At 44.6% G+C, this 20,678-nt stretch overlaps 2 protein-coding genes across 2 annotated transcripts in view; both read right to left on the bottom strand.

Moving 5' to 3' along the window:
- The window catches only part of LOC132398276 (uncharacterized), a 1,154,100-nt gene that overhangs the window by 548,564 nt on the left and 584,858 nt on the right, over positions 1-20,678 (bottom strand). The window lies entirely within an intron of this gene.
- Positions 3,701-20,678, bottom strand: part of LOC132397863 (sodium- and chloride-dependent neutral and basic amino acid transporter B(0+)-like) — a 116,106-nt gene continuing 99,128 nt past the window's right edge. The window contains exons 14-16 of the mRNA XM_059976619.1: positions 14,649-14,777; positions 4,451-4,513; positions 3,701-4,189 (exon numbers count right to left, since the gene is read on the bottom strand). Coding sequence (XP_059832602.1) covers positions 3,701-4,189; positions 4,451-4,513; positions 14,649-14,777 — 681 coding nt within the window. The remainder of the gene's footprint in view (positions 4,190-4,450; positions 4,514-14,648; positions 14,778-20,678) is intronic.

The raw sequence follows: 20,678 nt of genomic DNA, 5'->3' as shown, positions 1-20,678 counted from the left end.
GCTCAAGTTGTGTGGACTCGGCTCCCGGAGAAGATTGCGGGGTCTGGGCCCGACAAGCAGCTCGGCCTGAGTCGGTCCACACACCTGAGCCGCACTGACAGCCACTGAGGTAGGGCAAGGGTCGGCCAGGACCCCGCCCTCCACCAGAGGAGGGGATTCCCAGCCTGAGGCGACCATGTTCCAGACTCTCAGTAGGTCCTGATAGAAGCTGGGCAGACTCTGCCAAGCAGTACGGCTGACGGCCGCCGGTGATAGCCGCATGTCTTCGTGAAGACAGCAGCCCCTCTGGAGGAAGAAAGTCACCAACACGTGCCACCTAGGAGGGTGCTCGGCATACAGGAATCTCCACAGTCCTGAGGCGGAGAGCCGCCAGTCGCATTCGAACGCACACCAGCAACTGTCCGCCCTCTCCCACTGGGAGACTCAAGACCGCTGCAGAGACCCAGTGTTTCTTGTTGCCCCAGAAGAAGTCCACTAACTTCATCTGCATTCTTGCCACAAACGGGGCAGGAGGGGCCAAGGTGACCATCCGATACCACAACATGGAGGCCACCAGCTGGTTTATGACCACCACCCTGCCTCGATAGGAAAGCACCCTGAGAAAGCTTGACCAGCTCCCCAGCCAGGCCATGACTTTCGTCTCCAGGTCCTGCCAGTTCGCCAGCTCGGTCTCCCCAGAAGGACTCCCAGATAGAGGAGACGTCTAGTGCTCCACTCAAAAGCTCTCATCTCCTCCGGCAGGGAGTTCACCTGCCACTGACCCACTAAGAGTCCGGAACATTTCGCCCAGTTGATCCTAGCGGAGGATGCTGCCAAGAAAACTTCTTGGCACTCACGCATCCTCCGCAGGTCATTGAGATCTGTCATCATGAGGAGTACGTCGTCGGCGTAGGCCAAGAGGACGACCTCCATGTCTGGTGCACGCAGAACCAGACCTGTCAGCCTTCGCCGTAGGAGGCTCAGGAAAGGCTCGACACAGATCGCATACAATTGACCGGACATGGGGCACCCCTGACGTACTCCTCTCCTGAAGGGAATGGGCGCTGCCAGTGATCCATTGACCTTAACAAGGCACTCTGCGGCAGAGTAGAGGAGCCGAACTCGGGCCACAAAATGTCGTCTGAGCCCAAAAGCCTGCAGACTGCCCACCAGGAAACTGTGGTCTATCCGGTCAAACGTCTTCTCCTGGTCAGGAGAATGAAACGCTGCCCGGGACCCTGAAACCTGCTGCAGGTGGATCAGGTCCCGTACTACATGGACATTGTCCTGGATGGAGCGGCCCGAGACCGTGTAAGATTGGTCGGGATGAATCACCTGTCTCAGTATTGAACCAAGACGGTTGGCCATTGCCCAGGCGAAGATCTTGTAGTCTGTGCACAAGAGGGAGACCGGGCGCCAGTTCTTTAGCAGGCGGAGGTCTCTCTTCTTGGGCAGCAGGACCACAACAGCTCACCGCCATGAGAGGGGCATTTCCCCAGTGGCTAGGTTCTCCCCTAGAACAAGGCTAATCAACCCCCAGGACATCCGAAAAAGCCTGATAAAACTCTACACTCAGACCATCTAAGCCAGGGGACTTACCCCTCCGCAGTAGACAGCTCCTCCCGAGTCAGGGGAGCATCCAGACGCGATGCGTCTTCTGGGCTGACCTTTGGCAAATCTTCCCAAACCTCACTGCACGTCCCCGCATTTGACGGATCTGGTGAGAATAAGGACCGATAGAAAGTGCGGACTTCTTTGATAATTTCGTCGGGGTCCGTGATGGAGGAGCCATCAGCAGCCAGTAGCTCCACCAGTTGCTTTTGAACTCCCTGTCACTTCTCCAACGAGTAGAAGAAGGGTGAGCCACGGTCCAAATCTTGCAGCATTTGGATTTGCGACCTCACATACGCACCTCGGGACTGCTGAAGCTGCAGATTCCTTAGTGAGTCCTTCTTCTTCTGGTATTCCTGCCACAGCTGTTGGTCTCCACCAAGACGGGACTCTAGGTCAAGCAACGCTCTCTCAAGCCGCTCAATCTCAGGCCCCCGCCTCTTTGTCGACCCCCTAGTGTACTCCCGACAGAAAAACCGGATATGGACCTTGCCCACATCCCACCACAGCCATAGGGAACTGAACTCTCTCCGTCTCTCTCTCCAGGTGGCCCAGAATGCTCAGAATGAATCCCGGAATCGGCTGTCCTCCAGCAGCCGGTCGTTAAAGTGCCAATACCCAGATCCCACCCAAGGATGCAGAGGAGTAAATTCCATGCACACAAGGTGATGATCCGAGCACGACACTGGCCGCATGGAGATTGCCGACATGCAGGAGACATAAGCCTGAGAAATATACAGGTGGTCTATCCAGAAACCCCCTTCTCTAAATCTTCTGGAGAAGGCGCTAGAGTCAGGGTGAAGATTCCGCCAGCTTTCCACCAAGTCAAAGGAGCCGATTAGCTCCTTTAACTTTCTCGCTGATGCTGGGTGGCGTTGGAGGCCCGTGCGGTCCTCCACCTCGAGGGTACAGTTGAAGTCTCCACCCGAGGATGACGCAGTCCCCCGGATCGATGGAACTCAGCAAGGTGGACAGCTGACAGAATAGGCACGTCTGCAGCACCCCGCACCTCAGAGCATATACATTGATAAAATGCAGAGGTACTCCATCCAGGCGCACAGCCAGGTGGAGCAGACGGCCGGGCACAACATCTTGGATTCCTACGATTTCTGGCCGAAAGGTTGGGGCCAAGAGGATTGCCACCCCGCTAGAGTTGGAGCTAAGGTAACTCATGTAGACCACACCCTGCCACTCCAGGAGCCAAGCGGACTCGTCTCCCGGGGTGGTATGGGTTTCCTGCAGGAAACTCACCACGTATCTCCCATCCCTGAGGACTGAGAGATTGTTATATCTGCGGAGAGAGCCCCTGCTACTGTTTACAATAAAACTAGCTATGGTAAGTTTCATGTTGGGAGCACACTAGGCCTCAGCACCAGTACCCTTCCCGCTGAGAGTGGTGGCGCCCTCAGTCGCACTATCCCGAAGAAAACCAAGAATATTCTTCGCTTTTTGGGCCTGACTGCTACCATCGCTACCCTGTGACCCACCATCTCCCAAAAGAGCGAGGCTGCTTTCCACCATGATGTCCCTCACCAGCTCATCCAGGAAGGATTTCAGCTGCCGTCTGTCATTCCCCGACACAGCATTCCTCTTCCCCTTCCGTCCGAGGATGACTCGCAGGGACTTCACCAGCCTCGGCATGCTAGGCCAGTGAAGCGAGGCTAGTTTAGGCTGGTGCTTTGCACCCACAGAGGAGTGAATAAACTCTCTGATCTCCTCCACAGGTATCAATGGGGATTTTTCAGGAGGGGTGAGGATGTCCATTGTTTCGCTATCAATAGAATCTCCCTCCAACCCCTCACTACAGACAGATTCCCCATCTTCCTCCTCATGTGGTGTATAAGGTGGCTGCACTTGTAACCCACACTGCACAGCGGGTACCTCCCTCATACCTTCCCACTCCACCGTCACATCAGTCTTATCCACAGTTGTGATGATGGAGGGAAAATCCCCAGGGGCTCCCTGCAGGCCAATAGTTGATGGGGTCAGCATGCAGGTTATATCACCCTCCCCAGGAGACAGGCATGAAGGGGACCTCAGCAGCTCTGGTCCAAGGGATTCACTGGCAGCCTGATGCTGACAGTGAGAGAGCTTGGTCTCCTCTCCACTCTTACTGTTTAATACACTTGCCTCCACTTACTGCTAAGTCCTGAGTGGAGGGCTCCAGGTCTGTTTTAGTTGTGCAAACAGGCCTAGTACTAGCTTCCTGCACAACCACACCACCTACCACAGGACTGGTGGCTACATCTGGGGATTCAGGGTTAGTCACAACTTCCACCCAGATTCCCACCCCTTTCTGGGATTCCCCCGCATCTACATTTTCCTCCCTCTTGGGGGAACATTCCCTCCTCCTCTTCAAGCCGGAGGAGCACACAGGTGCGGGATTCACCGATGGAGCATTACTCTCCGCTTCCATCACCCCGTCCAACTGTGCACTTCCCTGAGCCTCCCGCTCCACTTCAGGGCAAATGGGCATGAGTTCTGCGGTCTCGGGGGCTGACTTCATCTGTTTCGATTTCTTCCTCACTTTCCTTCCCCACACAGGCTCCACCCCGTCCCTCGCCTGAACCTCCCTGCACGTAGCCTCAGGATCACCCGCCTGAACCACAGGGGTAGGAGCAGAGACTGGAACAGACGTAGGAATAGGGACAGGGGTAGAGACAGGGTCAGGGGCAGGATCAGGGGCCGGCACAGGTGTAGGAGCAGGAATGGGATCAGGGGCAGAGGTAGCTGGGGCACTAGTTCCCGAAGTGGACTCCCTGAGTTTTCGGGTGCTAGGACAGTCCCTCCGAAAGTGCCCCACCTCCCCACATGCATGGCACCGTGGGTGCTCAGAGCTCCAATACACCTGATAATGTACCCCCTCGTGCCAGACAATAAACCGGCCCTCGACTTCGTCCTCCTTTTCCAGCTTCATGAATACCTGTCAGAAAGAGATTACAGTACGGAGGGTGCGTCTCTTAAATTTGTGCCTGATGGCAGTTATTTCTGACCGCACTTGCCCCAAGCATGTTAGTGCGGGAAGCAGGTCCTCGTTGGGGATGAAAAGCTGTACGTGACCGAGGACGATGCATTGTGTGGGAGCTGTCACTTGCTCCATCTGTAAAAAGATGTTCTCCACCGTGATCCCCCTACTGAGGGCCCGATGCACCAACTCATCATTCCTCAGATAAAACACTGCCTTCCTGAACTCTTCCTCAGTGGCAAAGCACCATCTCTCCCCAACAAGTCCTCCATAGCCTCCGCGCACTTTTCCAGGGTAGTTCCAGTTCGCAAAATACATTGCACCCCGCGTTCCACTTTCACCGACCAAAACAGGGCGTTGTCCGAGGCTGGAGAGGCAGCCGCCTTTGCATAACTCCCCGAAGGCCTGCGACTCCCTGTAGACTGGTCCGGCATGTTGGTTCAATGTCCGAATCGAGAATGATACGATGGTGGTGCTGAGTAACTGGCTGGAAAAGTTTGTATTCGACAGTACCTTGCTGGCTCAGTGTCAGAAATTCCAATGCCAGGAAAGGCTCAGTTAGTCCTGCAGAACTTCTAGGCCATGAGAGGTCGAGACATCTCAAACGATGCTTTGGCTCCTACACTGAACGAGAATCCCGACGATAGAGATGGAAAGAGGTTGTCCCAATGTCAGTGGGGGAGCAACTGTGTTTGTCTCTGGTTTTTGGAGCGAACCTGCTTCCTGGCGAGTTGCCAGCGGCCACAGCTGGGTGCTACGCAGTTTGCAGTCGTCAACGAACCCTGTTCTGAGAAAATAGAGGTGCTGCTGTGCTTTCTTTGTAATAGACTTACATCCTGGACCCAGAGCAGATCCATTGAGATGATAATATCAAGGAATTTAAATACACTCCACCTCTGATCCCCCAATGAAAGCACACCAACTCCTCTACTTTCTGAGGAGGCTGATGTGAGCTGGATTGTGCACATCAGTAGTCATGACCTTCTACAGATACACAATTGAGAACATCGTAACGTGCTTGATAATTGTGTGGTATGGAAACTGCACTGTGGTGAGTAGGAGGGCTCTGGAATGAGGAGGTGAAAATGCCCAATGCTTCACCGGCACCTATCTACCTACCATTATGACATAAATATAGATAGGTCCAGAAAAATAAGCCAGGAAATTATAGGCCAGTGAGCCTGACATCAGTAGTGGGAAAGTTATTGGAAAGTTTTCTAAGGGACCGGATACATGAGTATTTAGATACACAGGAAAAGTGTTTAGATTTGGAAAAGTCAGCATGGCTTTGTTAATGGTAGGTCATCTTTAAACAATCTTACAGAGTGTTTTGAGGAAGTTAACAGGGAAGTTGAGGAAAGCAAGGCAGTGGATGTTGTCTGCATGAACTTCAGTAAGGCATTTGACAAGGACCAACATGGGAGGTTGGTTAAGAAGGTTCCGTTGTTTAGCCTTCAACATAAGGTAGTAAATTGGATTAGACATTGGCTTTGTGGGAGAAGCCAGAGAGTGGTTGTAGGTAGTTGCCTCTCTGACTGGAGGCCTGTGACTAGTGGTGTGCCACAGGGATTAGTGCTGTTTGTCTGCCATATCAATGATCAGAATGATAATGTGGTTAACTGGATCAGCAGAACTGTGGATGACACGAAGATTGGGGGTGTACTGGACAGTGAGGAAGACTATAAAGCTTACAGAGGGATCTGGACCAGGTGGAAAAATTAGATGAAAGGTGGCAGATGGAATTTAATGCAGACAAGTGTGAGGTGTTGCACTTTGGAAGAATGAATCAAGGGAGGAATTACTCAGTGAGCAGTAAACCAGGGCACTGAGGAGTGTGATAGAACAGAGAAATACATAATACATTGAACCGAGTGTCACAGATTGATAAGGTCATAAAGACAGCTTTTGGCCAATTGGCTATATTAAATGCAGTACTGAATGCAGAAGTTGGTATGTTATGTTGAAATTGCATAAGACATTGATCTCCTTACCCGCCATTGCCTCCCTCTGGTGCTCCTTCCCTCATCCCTCTCTTTTTCTTTCTTCCATAGCCTTCTGTTTCTTTCAGTAATCAACTTCCTAGCTCTTTGCTGTGTTCCCCCCACCCTCCAAGTTTCACCTATCGCCTGGCGTTTCTCTCCCCCCACTTGTCAAGTCTACTCCTCAGCATTTTTTTCTCCAGTCCTGCCAAAGGGTTTCAGCCCGAAACATGGACTGTTCTTTGTTCATGTGTGGCACCTTGTCAAAGGTCTTGGGAAAATCCAAGTACGGAGCACTGACTGATTCTCCTTTATGTATCTTGCTTGTTATTTCATCAGAAATTCCAACTGATCTGTCAGGCAAGATTTTCCCTTGAGGAAACCATGCTGACTATGGCGTATTTTATCATGTGCCTTGAAGTACACTGAAACCTCATCCTTAACAAATCACTCCAGTATCCTCCCAACCACTGAGATCAGAATAACTGGCCTATAAATTCCTTTCTTCATCCTCTCTCCCTTCTTGGAGTGTGCAATTTTCAGTCTTCCAGAACCATTTCAGAATCTAATGATTGTTGAAAGATCATTACTAATGCCTCCACAATCTCTTCAGCCACCTCTTTCAGAACCCTGGGGTGTACACCACCTGGTCCTGGTGACTTATCTACCTTCTGACCTTTCAGTTTTCCAAGAGCCTATTCTAGTAATGTTAATTTCCCACACTTCATGCCCCCTGACACCTTAATCTTTTACCATACTGCTGGATGTCTACCACCGTGAAGACTGATGCAAAATACTTATTCAATTTGTCTGCCATTTCCTTGTCCCCCATTACTACCTCTTCAGCATCATTTTCCAGCAGTCCGATATCCACTCTTGCCTCTCTCTTTTACATTTATGTATCTGAAGGAACTTTTGGTATCCTCTTTAATATTATTGGCTAGCTTACTTTTGTATTCCATCTGTACATGCTTAATGACTTTTTAGTTGCCTTCTGTTGGTATTTAAAAGCTTCCTAATTCCCTAACTTTCCACTAATTTTTGCTGTATTATATGCCCTCTTTTTGGTTTTTATGTTGTCTTTGACTCCTCTTGTTATCCATGGTCATCTTGCCTTTAGATTACTTCTTCCTCTTTGAGATGTACATATCCTGTGCCTTCTGAATTGCTTCCAGAAATTCCAGCCTTTGCAGCTCTGCCGTCATCCCTGCCAGTGTTCTTTTCCGATCAATACCAGCTAACTCCTCTTTCATGCCACTGTAATTCACTTTCCTCCACTGTAGTACTGATGCATCTGACTTTAGCTTCTCTTTCTCAAATTTCAGTGGGAATTTGTTCATATTATGATCAATTGGTCCTAAGGGTTTCTTTTAAAAAGCTGTCGGTCCTTAATTTCTAAACGTAGTCCACAATTCCCTAATACCATACAAGCCATATCAGTGGAAAGGAATAATCCCCTCTGCCTAGACCACACCACAGTACCCTGTACCTCCAAATCACCATAAGAGTCATGGGCTCACTGAGCCAGTGGCAATAATGATATTTGAGGCTTTGCACTAAATGTCACTGTGTTGACATATGTGAGTTTGTTGGTAATGTTGAATTTTGTCATTGGCAAATCATTTTTTCAACAATGGACGTCCCATAACAGTATAAGACTGCTGGTTCCATTGGGGCAATCAGAGAGCAAGACCATTAGCAACAGCCCAAGAATCTGTGTAAATATTAGCTTTGTTTTCATGTATAATGACAGTATAAATGGCTGCAAGCTCTGCATATTGACTCGACCCATCAGAGCCTTCCCAGAAAATGAACAATCGTAGCTAGGCCCTGCACTTTATTGGGGTAAATTTCCCATCCCCTTGCATGTGATCAATCCAAGTATTAAGGGCTTCAGTGCCTCCTCCTTCAGAGGATTCCCACAATAGCACATCATCTATATAGTGAGCTACTTTAATACGGGGGAGAGGACACATTCACGCAAATCCTGTGCCAACATACTATGGGAATAGTAGGACAATGGACATATATATCCCTGTGGAAGCTGAGGAAAGGTGGACTGAAGGCCTGTCCATGCAAACACAAACTAATCTTGGGACTGCTCAGCAATAGGGTTGGAGAAGAAAGTGTTAGCCAAATCAATACAGCATAATAACTGTCTTTCCCACTAGAAACGTCCTCAATCAGGGTCACAACATCTGGAACAGCTGTGCCAGCAGAGGAGCAAACCGATTCAACTGGCAATAATCAATGGTCATGCGTCATGAAACATCAGGTTTCCAAACTGGCCAAACAGGACTATTACGAGGGATGAGGCTGGAGAAAGAACCTCCAGGTTTGAAAGATAATTGACTGACTCATTCATTTCCTTATGCCTACTTGGGATAGGATACTGCAAGTGTGAGGTATTGCATTTTCCGGGGATAAACTAGGGTAAGATTTACACAGAACGTGGTAGGGCACTGAGAGGAGCATTAGAACAGGGTGATCTGAGAATACAGATCCATAATTTCTTGAAAGTTGCATTAGATTTAGATTGGATCATAATGTAAGCTTTTGCTATTTTGGCCTTCATAAATCAATATATTGAGTACAGGACTTGGGATGTTATGCTGAAGTTGTATAAGTCATTGGTAAGGCCTAATTTGGAGTATTGTGTGCAATTCTGTACACATGCCTACAGGAAAGATATCAATAGGATTGAAAGAGAAATTTTACAAGGATATTTTCCAGAGCCTGAGGACCTGAGTAAAAGGAAAAGGTTGAATAGATTTTATTCCCTGTAGTGAAAGAAAATGAGGGGAGATTTTGATACAGGTATACATAATTTATGAGGGATATGGATATTTGACAATCTTCTAAAGACGCACAGTGGAGAGTAACCAGAGTGAGTCACAGTCTGGTATGGGATATTCAATACCCAAGGATGGAAAAGCCTATGTAAAGTGGTGGACACAGCCAAGTATATCACTGGCAAAGCCTTTGAGCACATCTACAAGGAGGGGTGTGACAAGAAAGCAGCATTCATCATCAAGGACCCCAGCATCCAGGCCATGCTCTCTTCTCACTACTGCCATTGGGAAGTAGGTACAATACCTTAGGTCCTACACCACAAGGCTCAGGAACAGTTATTATCTTTCAGGTATCAGGCTCCTGAACCAGTGCGGATAGCTTCACTCACCTGAGCTTGGAACTAATTCCATTATTTATGAATTCGCTTTCAAGCATTCTATATTTCACATTCTCAGAATTATTTATGGTTATTGTTATTATTTTGTATTTTCATAGATTGTCTTCTTTTGCAAATTGGCTGTTTTGTTTGGGAGAAAATTTTCATTGATTTTATTGTATTTATTTATTCTACTGTGAATGCCTGCAAGAAAATTAATCTTAGGGTAGTGTATCGTGACATATACATACTTCGATAATGCATTTACTTTGAACTTTGAAATAGGGTAAATGCAACCAGGCTTTTTTCCTAGTCTCGAACTAGATGTCAGAAGTTATGCGTGAAAGGTGAAATATTTAAGGGGAACCTGAATGGGTACTTCTTCACAAAGAGTGTGGAGTGATCTGCTAGTATAAGTGGTGGTTGTGAGTTTGATTTCAATATTTAAGAGAAATTTGCATAAGTACCTGGATGGGAGGTTTACAATCCAGGTGTGGGTTGATGAGACTCAGCAGAGTAATATTTTGACATGGACTAGATGGGCTGATTGGCCTCTTTCTGTGCTGTAGTACTCTGTGACTCTATATCTATGTATATGAATGACTTGGATGTGAATGCAGGTGGTCTGCTCAGTATGTCTGCAGATAGCATGAAAAATAATGAAGTTACAGTTAGCAAACGAGTTTATCTGAGGATACAGTGAGGCAGAGATCAATTTCAAAGTTGGAAAGTTGGAGAGTGGAAGATGGAAGTTACTCCAGACATGTGCCAGGAATTGAACTTTGAGAATTCAATTTCTGATTGGACATATAGAGTAAATGGCTAGGATCTTAAGCGCATTGATGTACAGGTAGACATTAGTGTGCAAGTCCATAGCTCCCTAAAAATGGATACACACAGCAGAAGGAGATGAAGGTGGCATTTGGTATGCTTGTCTTGATTAGACAAGGCATTGACTTATAAAAGTTGTAACATCATGTTGCAGCTAATCAAAACATTTGTCTAGCTGCACTTGAGTATTGTGTACAATTCTGGTTGTCGGACCACAGGAAGTGTGTGATAACAACAGAGAGTACAGAATAAACCAACAAGACATTGTCTAGAATGATGACTGTACTTATCAGCAGAGATTGGATAGGCCAAGTTTACTTTCACTAGTTTTGGAGACTGTTAGAAGTTTATGAGGGTATAGAGAAGATAGGAAGTCGGTCTTTAGTCCAGAGCTAAAAGGCATAGGTGTATGCTGACAGGAGAAATCTAAAGGAGATCTGAAGGGCAAGGTTTTCACATAGAGGGGTGTGGTTGTCTGGAATAAGCTGCCAGGGGAGGTGGTAGATGGAGACATAATTACATTGAATAGACTAGTACTGAAATCAGCAAAGTCTGGAAGAATTAGAGGAGACCTCGCAGAGAGATATAAAATTCCTAAAGGGCTTGATAGGCCGTATGCAGGAAGGATGTTCCACTAGTTGAACAGTTATACAACCAACAATCAATGTCTCAAAATAGTTAGTGTTCGCTTTGGGAGAAATGTCTTCATGCAGATGGTGATGAATCCAGAAAACTTGACTGTGCAGCTTTAGTTGTTTAACACATTCAAACATGGGTTTCTGGATCTCTGAACATGATTGGAATCAAATGATATGCTGATGGTATAGAAAAATGTTGTTGAGGTATCTCCTTGATGAATAGTGAAATGGACACTCAATGCCAAATTGCCCATTAATGCACGGATTTCTAATGTTCCTCTATAAGGGCAGAACAAAGTGCACCCTATTGTTTTGTAACTCCTGATGACCAGATAATATCATGGGTGTAGTTTACCAGTATTCTCACTATAGTGCAAGGTCCAGCCAAAATACTTCTCAAGGACTCAACTCTCCATTTCTGCTTTGAAACATACTTGTTCACTTATGCATCTGGCTATATTAACCTTACCTTTAATCTTGTTACACAATTTGCTTTCCAGATTACATTATAGATTTGTGTTTGGGAGCAGCATCTCATTCTGCTTTGCATCAAATATGCTCTCTGATAATCAACATAGATGCACCTCAAGGATATTTGCTTAGCCCACTGTTCTACTCTGTCCATACGCAGGACTGTGTGCCAAGGCACAGCTCAAACACCATCTATAAACTCACCAATAACACCACTGTTGTTGAAGAACCCGTGGTAACACGGAGGCACAGGAGTGAAACAGATTGACTAGTTGAGTGATATCATTAAGACCAAGGAATTGTTCATGGACTTCAGGAAAAAGAAGTTAAGAGAATACCACCAGTCCTCACTGAAAGGTCGGAAGTAGAAAGGGTGAGCAGCTTCAGGTTCTTGGGTGTCAACATCTCAGAGAATCTATCCTGGGACCAACATATTGATGCAGTCATGAAGAAGGCACATCAATGATTATACTTCATTAGAAGTTTGAGAAGATTTGATATGTCACCATTGACTTCAGCAAATTGATACAGATATGAAGACAATTCTGACTGGTTGCATCACCACTTAGAATGTAGGCTCCAATGCACAGGATTGAAAGAGGCTGAAGAGGGTCACAGAGTCAGTCAGATTTGTCACAGATGCAAGCCTACCCACCCTCAAGGACTTCTTCAAATGCGGTCCCGTAAGAAGGTAGTATCCATGATTAAGGACCATCACCATCCAGGGCATACCCTCTTCTTATTGCTTAAATCAGGGAGGAGGTCCAGAAGCTGAAGTTGTACATTCAATTTTTTTTAGGAACAGCTTGCTGCCATCCACCACCACATTTATGAGTGGTCTAGGAATCCATGAACACTATTATTCCTTTTCACACTATTTATTTATTTTATTTCTTAGTGTAACTTACAGAAATTTTTTAATGTCTTGCACTGTATTGCAGCCACAAATAGCTTTCATGACATATGTCAGTGATAATAAACCTGATTCTGATAGTTAAACACGATACTCACTTTGAAACATGACTCTACGCATCAACCCTTTATATTTCCTTTACCTCCTTCTCCTCTTTGTTGTGTTATGTCCCAACCGGGTGACATTAAAACACAAATGTTTTGAAAGAAAAGCAAAAGTACTAAATTCAATGTTACTTTTACTGACTCTGTGTGAGGGTCTTCCTGCTGTTCCCACCTGGTTGCCATTTGTGGGTCTTACTATGTGTTAGGTACAGCATATACACACTGTTTTATTTGACAGGTGAATATCAAACAGTGCTTCACACAGATGATTGTAGAAAGTGTCACTTCACTCCTTACGAAGGGAGAGAGGCAATAGATGAGAAATTATAGGCCAGTTAGCCTAACCTTAGTGGTTGGCAAGATGTTGGAATCTATTCTTCAGGATGAGGCTTCAGGGGTCTTGGAGGCACATGCTAAAGTAGGAATGGGTTCTTTAAGGGAAAATCTTGCCTGTTGGAATTCTTTGAGGAAACAACAGTCAAAGTAGACAAAGGAGAGTCAGTGGATACTGCTTGCTTAGCCTTTGACAAGGTGCCACACGTGAGGCTCTAAATAAGATAAGAGCCCACGTACTTACTGCTGGACAGATTCTAGAATGGACAGAAGATTGGCTGACTAGCAGGAGACAAAGACTAGGAATAAATAATGCATTTTTGCGGTTGGTTGCCGGTGACTTGTGGTGTTCCACAGGGGTGGGCTTTGGGATATCTTCTTTCCATGTTATATATCTGGTGATGAAATTATAGCTCTGTGGCTAAGTTTGCAAACAATATAAAGACAAGTGGACGGGCAGGCAGTGTCAAAGATGCAGGGAGTCTACAGAAGGACGTGGATAGATTAGGAGAATGTGCAAATAGGTGGCAGAAGGAATAACGCAGAGTGAAGTGCATGGTCATACATTTTGGTGAAGGAATACAAGTGTAACCATCTTCTAAACTAGGAACAAATTCAAAAATCAGATGTGCAAAACACCTTGGGAGTCCTGGTGCAGGATTTCCTAAAGATCAACTTATAGGTTGAGTCAGAGGTAAGGAAAGAGAATGCGATGTTAACATTCATTTCCAGAGAACTAGAATAGAAAAGCAAGGATGTAATGCTGAGGCTTTATAAGGCATTGGTCAGAACACACTTGGAGTATTTTGAACAATTTTGTGGCCCTTATCTAAGAAAGGATATGCTGATATTGGAAAGGGTCCAGAGGAGGTCATGGGAATGAATCTGGGAATAAATGAGTTAATGTTTGATGGCTCTATGGCTGTAGTCACTGGAGTTTAGAAGAATGAGGGAGGGATCTCACTGAAAGCTATCGAATACTGAAAGGCCTAGGTAGAGTGAACATAGAGAGCATGTTTCCAATAGGACAGAGTTCAGGACCAGAAGGCACAGCCTCAAAATAGAAAGGTGTTCCTCTAGAACAGAATGAGGAGAAATTTCCTTTGTCGGAGGGTGGAAAATCTGTGGAATTCATTGCCACAGATGGCTGTGAAGGCAAATCTTTGGGTATACTTAAAGAAGAGGTTAATAGATTGTTGATTAATAATGGTTTCAAAGATGACAGGGAGAAGGCAGGAGAATGGGGATGAGAAGGATAATAAATCAGCCATGATGGGTAATGGCCTAATTCTGCCTTTATGTATTATTGTCTCATGATAAATCTCACAAATATCTCAACAATATTATTCCTTTCTCTCTCTTCTCAGGAGATTGTGATAACTTAGCTTTCTATGTCAGCAGGTGGCAATAAGTTGTGAACTAGGTCTCTTTAATGTTTGCCTTATTCACATGTAATGGTTGGGATCCCATTCATTAATCTCAGAGATCATACAAGATCATGGTGCAGAAGCTCTAAAACACAGTAACCCCCACCCCCCCAAATAACAAACACACTCCAATCCCAATTGATGCCCACGTGTTCCAGTGAGATTTGGCTACTGAAGTTACAGAGAGGCCATCAGAACAGGTGCAGATCTTCTCGCAATATTTCACACCCCAGTTTCAGTGAGACATTCAGTATGGTTAGGTGCTTTTGTAGGATAAGCCCTTTGGTATCTTCCCCCTCTGTGTTTCTCAAGATAAGGACCCCAGTCAGGAGCTGGTGCACAAGCAGAGCAGAATTTCTGTGAAAAGAAAACTGATGTGTTTTATATACTTTATTTGATATTTTCCACCATTAGTCTTCAAACTGAATTAGCTCAGAATACAATCTGCTGTTTTCTTATCTGTTGTCTAAAATTATATAATCTGTTCATTTTAATGTGTGATGCACCTTAGCAGTCTGTGATGCATCCTACCCCAATACATCACAGACGGGCATATAAGGACGACAAGAAATGCCAGAGTTGTGTACATGGTACTGGCATTGCCTGTGTACATGTGTGAGCAACTGGCAGGAAATGTGTGAATCAGGAAAGCTAATCGCCTCTCCATGGATTCTGTCTGCACATCTCACTGCCTCAGAAAAGCAGCCTGCATAATCAATTTTCCTCCCACCTTGGGCATTTTCTCCTTATCACCTTCCATCTGGCAAAAGAAATAAAGGTCAGAAATCAGACGCAAGGACAACATCTAAGCCACTGTTATAGCACCTTTGAATGGACCATTCCTGCTTGTCCCTCGTACTACCTCTACAGTATGTACATGTGTTAGAATGATTTGTATGGATGGAATGCAAGACAAAAATTTTCATGGCATCAGAAAATACTAAACCAATTAGCAATGATAAACTATTTAATCTACACTTGGTCAGGTGTAGGATCAGTAATGAGGTGCATAAATAATCATGTACCATATAAAAATAACCAGTTGAAAAATATTCACAGCAGGTATTGTCACTTCAATATAGTAATCTCACATGAAAACCTAAACCAGAACTATCCTATATGGACAATTTAGAGGTGCTTATAGCTCTCTTAGGAATGTTCTCCTCCCCTTTGCTCCAAGAAGAACTCAACCTTGTAGCTGAAATCCTGCCTTCTGTGAAATATTTTGGTAAACAACCCAAGGAGCTTCCCCTTTTGTTAAAATGTGATTTCCAGAAAGGAACATAATACTCTAATTGTGATCTAACCAAAGCTTTATACATGTTCAGCAGAACTTCCCTAATGGATCACGAAACCTCCATTTCTGAGGGACAAAATCCCATATATTATATCTCTAAAAATGTCCTACCAGATTTCAGGATCTATGTATGTGATCTTCCAGACCCATCTTCTCCCTTGTTGTACCATTGTATTGACAAATATATTGCCTACTATCCACTCACCTGAAAAGCTGCTTGCATTTCTGTTACAGCACCAATGGGCCACTTCAATTTGACACTCAAATGCTCAGTTCTCACAGTTGAACTTACATTCTGCAGCCAAGTGTGTCCCAAAACCTTGAGGCCTTATTTCTGTTCAAACAGAGTTGGCTACAAGTGATGACTAAGTATCCAGGTATTAAGTCCAGAGGCTTTATCACTAACACTGGCTTAACAGCTGTTGACTCTTTTTTCTGAAACAGAGGCTTTAAACTTACTTAACTACTTTTCAAAAGTAAAATTAGCTACACATCAAATTAAGGAGCTTACAATATAAATATGTGGAGCTAAGAAAAAGGAAACAAAAAGTTGGAAATTCCTATTTAATGAAGATCAAGAATTCCATTCAAATGGATGCGGCCATGCAGGATCTCAGCACAGGACATGATGGTGATTCCCAGATCAAACACTGCAAGGTATCTGACACACCTGTATCTGAACTCCTGTACATTCTGCCTTATGCTCACTGAGTGCTAATACATGTAGAACTTACTGGTTTGTGCGTTGTAGCTGGTCAACAGTTCCCAATGAAAGTCATCATCTGCAAATCAACTCAATCTCGCTGGCTGAAGCTGACTGTATTCCAAAAGCCTTAATTCTGTTCACCAGCTCTTCGTTTAATACTTCCTTATAATCCATCTGGGCAACATCCACTCCATTTTCTCATCAACTTTTGTAAGTACAAAACATCCCACCAGGTTCGTCAAACACAATTTACCTTTTATATTTCTAGACTGGCTCTCTTTAACTAACCTAAATTCTCCAATTGTGTGTGATGTATTTTTCTCTCTGCAGTTCCTGGAACTTAATTCACCACTAAGTATTAAAATGACCTGTCTGCGGTAGAGGAAATGTCATTAGACAGGTTTTTGAACATGAGTATCCTTTTGTTGGCAGACAAACCATACTCCACAATCCAACGCCCACCATGAGACTGGGCTGCCAGCTACATCATAATTTACAATTTGTAGTTGGCTTCTCAGAAGCAAAGAAAAAAATCGATTGGACCTTCGCTAAGCAACAGTGATGCAAACCATTTCTGATCAAGCAACTAAGTTGAATTAGCCTTCTCAGCAGATAATCAATTCTCACTGTAGTATTCTTGATTTTACTGATCTTATGTTTGTATTCTCTTCCTTTCTAAATACAGATATAAAGTACTGATAGTAAGCAAGTTGTGATGAAGAGGCTGCAGTGTGAAATGTTAGCTGTTTCACTTTCAGGAATACAACCTCAGCTGCTGAGTGTTTCCAGCATTTTCAGTTTTTATTTTAGATTTCTGGCATGTGCAGTCTTTCAGATATGAACAGTTTTACTCCTTTGTTTGACTACAGCAGCGACGGTACTGTTACGTGGTTGGATAGCTGACGTCAAGGGAGTTTAACAGTCAACTACACGGTATGGACTGAGTCAAATATAGGCTTGAATATAAAATTAGTGAAAAAGGTTTTATTTACTACAATGCAGTATTTTTTCATCCACTAAGCCTAGTTGGTGCATTTGACAAAGGGTCTTTGACCTGAAGCATTAACTCTGTTTGATTAAAAGTGAACTCTGTCTATTTAGCCACAGATGTGGCCTGGCATGATGAGTAGTTCCAATATTTTCTGTTTTCCTCGAAAGCTTATTTCTGTGGCTCTTCAGTTTTACTCTATCAAAGTAAGGCAGGGCTTAAATATCTACTCTTGACATTCTGTGGAATTATCATCACCAAGATGACACCCTAAAAATCCCGTGGGTCACCTTTAGCCATCTAAATAACATGGCCACAGCAGAAAATCAGGTTTTGGCCATCCTGATGCAAATGATTCACATTCTGACATCTCAGCTAAAGATGAAACCTTGGCCTGTCAATCGACCTCATCATGCTCTTTACGCTTTCTGTTAGACTCCGCTCAGTGAATGCATTGGCACGAGATTCCCCGAGGTTTCTTAATTTATTTGCAGCTGCTGTAGTATCCAGGAAAACAAAAGTAATTTAGTGTTGTTGATGAATTTCTAAATGATAAAAAAATGAGAAAATCTGAAAATGCTGGAAGCCCAAGCAAAAACACAAAATACTAGAGGAACTCAGCGGCCCAGCTAACACCCATGGAAAAGAGCACAGTAAACGTTTTGGGCCAAGACCCTTCATCAGGACTGGAGAAAAAAGATGAGGACAGAGTAAGGTGGTGGCAGGAGGGGAGGAAGGTGTTAGGTGATAGGTGAAATCGAGCGAGGGAGAGGGATGAAGTAAAAAGCTGGGAAGTTGATTGTGAAAGAGATAAAGGACTGGAGAAAGGGGAATCTGATCAGAGAGGGTAGAAAACGATGGAAGAAAGGGAAGGATGAGGCACACCAGAGGTAGGTGACAGGCAGACAAGAAGATAAGGTAAGAAAAGGAAGCAGGAATTGGGAATGGTGAAGAGGGGGAAAAGGACAATTACCAGAAGTTTGAGAAAACTATGTTCATGGCATCAGGTTGGAGGTTATCCGGGTGTTCCCCCTCTAACCTGGAGTAGTCTCATCCCATTGGCCATCCATCTGAATTCTACTTCACATTTCCATTCTGATATGTCAGTCCATGGCCTCCTTTATTGTTACGATGAGGCCACACTCAGGTTGAAGGAGCAACACCTTATCTGGAGTGAAGTCATGTTGTTGGCTATGTTGCTTAATTTAAGAGGTGATAGTATTCAAGCCCTGCCACAACTGTCGAGCGTCTTTTGTTGTTTCAAGTTTAGTCCAGAATTGCCACCATCCATGAGATGGTTTTCTGGAGATCATACCTGGACCTTTAGTAACGTTCCTCGCCACCAGACTTGGCCTCTGATTTGTTCCTCAGCAGACTGCGGATCTGATGGTTCATCCAGGGTTTCCGGTTGGGGAAGACTCTGAATGATTTTGTGGGTACAAACTTGTCTACAACTGTTTTATTAAAGTCCGTGACAACCATGGTGTATTCCTTTAGATCCATAGACGAGTCCTTAAACGTGGCCCAGTCCACTGACTCGCTGCAACCCCGTAGCCACTCCTATGACTTCTGTGACCACTTTTTAGTTGTCCTAATCTTTGGAATTTTGCTGTTTAGCCTCTGCCAATCATTCTCAATCATTCAAATATCCAGTTTGTCTGTCATATTCAAGGTAATTTCACCAAAACCCAGTGAAGTTGCATCAGAAATCCCATTCTTTCATACTCCGTAGCTCTTGAAGCTAAGATCAACAAACCATTAGCCCTGCTAATCACATTGTGCACCTGAAAGCCAATTCCTAATAACTAACATTGTAGTGGTGATGCTCCAGAGGAGGAATTCCCAACCTGGGGTCCCCAGACCCTTGATTAATTGTAGGGATCTATGACATAAAAATGGTCAGGATCCCCTGCTCTAGAGGCTATTCTGAATTGTACAAGGTTACTTATGAGTGAACTGACAATGAGAGGATAATTAAGAAAACTTCCATTCCTTAAGAATCTACTTGACTGTCCTCAGGAACCTTTGTGGAATTTCCAGAGTTTTCCACAGCTCACTTAATCTTTTCTGCCTTTGCCAAAGGGCTGCATAGTTGGAGGAGGATGCATCCCGTATGCACGAGTTAGCATCAAATATTGATATCATCTTTTCCATCCTTCCTCGTCGTAGACATGGATAGTTGTGGAAAGAAATAATGGTGCACTCACTGACATATTGTTCAGAGGAAGTTTTTCAGCTTCACTGACTGGCATTGTAATTTTTTGAAAGTAGGTATCAATACTTTAGAATAATCCACTGGTACACATATCAAAAATGTATCTGCTGATGTACAATGCTCACTTGTGTCTTTTTCCATCCACTACACAAGAAATTAGAGTCACAGAGTCATAAAGCCAAACAGCACAGATACAGGTCCTTCAGCCCAACTAGTCCATACCAAGCACCTTGTCCTTCCAGCTCATCCCAAATTCCTGTGTTCTGCTTATCTCCTTCCATGCCCCTCTCTCCTAGTCCCAATCCAAGTGGTTCTTACATGGTACTATTGCACCTGCCTCACCCACTTCCTCTGGCAGCTTGTTCCACATACTCACCAACCTCTGCATGAAATTGTCCCTCTGGTCCCTTTTAAATCTCCCTCCCCCAACCTTGATTCTGATTTCTCCTAGTTTTCATCTCCTCTACCCTGGGGATTATTATGAATGGTATTTGCCTTATCTGTGCCTCATGAAACATTGGCAGCTATTTCCCTCAGTTGCCACAAACTTTAGCCATTGAACACTGAGGTCCTTTGCATGTAAATTTAAATGGGGTTGCTTTATTCCTTACATTGACCATGGAACAGTACAGCACAGGGACAGGCCCTTCGGCCAACAACATGTGCCGAACCAGCTAAAATGTAAGTCAAAGAAACCCCCAAAACTAATCCCTCCTATCTACATGTAACCAGGTGACTGCTGAATATTATTTTTATATTGTCAGAGTGCACTTAAGTCTTCACCATGGTAATGTAAAGAGAAAGCTGCCTGTGCCTTTAAGAGAAAACTATGACGTCATTATGCACATGCTGAATGGAAAGAAGCTGTAGAAGGTTCTAGAGCGTCGAGTGTTGGGAGCTGCTTTTCCCACCCATAGTGAGGAATATTTACTAACATCCATGTAAATTTGTTTATACCTGTTTGTAAATCTAGAATATCAATAACTTGACATGTTTTACTTGTGGATGCTTTTGATTTTCGTGAGTACGGTATTGACGCTGAATAGCGTGGT

This window comes from Hypanus sabinus, chromosome 8 (genome assembly GCF_030144855.1).
Source record: "Hypanus sabinus isolate sHypSab1 chromosome 8, sHypSab1.hap1, whole genome shotgun sequence".
Taxonomy (NCBI): Eukaryota; Metazoa; Chordata; class Chondrichthyes; order Myliobatiformes; family Dasyatidae; genus Hypanus; species Hypanus sabinus.
Note: the sequence above shows the minus strand (reverse complement) of the source record. Positions and strands in the feature narration are given on the sequence as shown.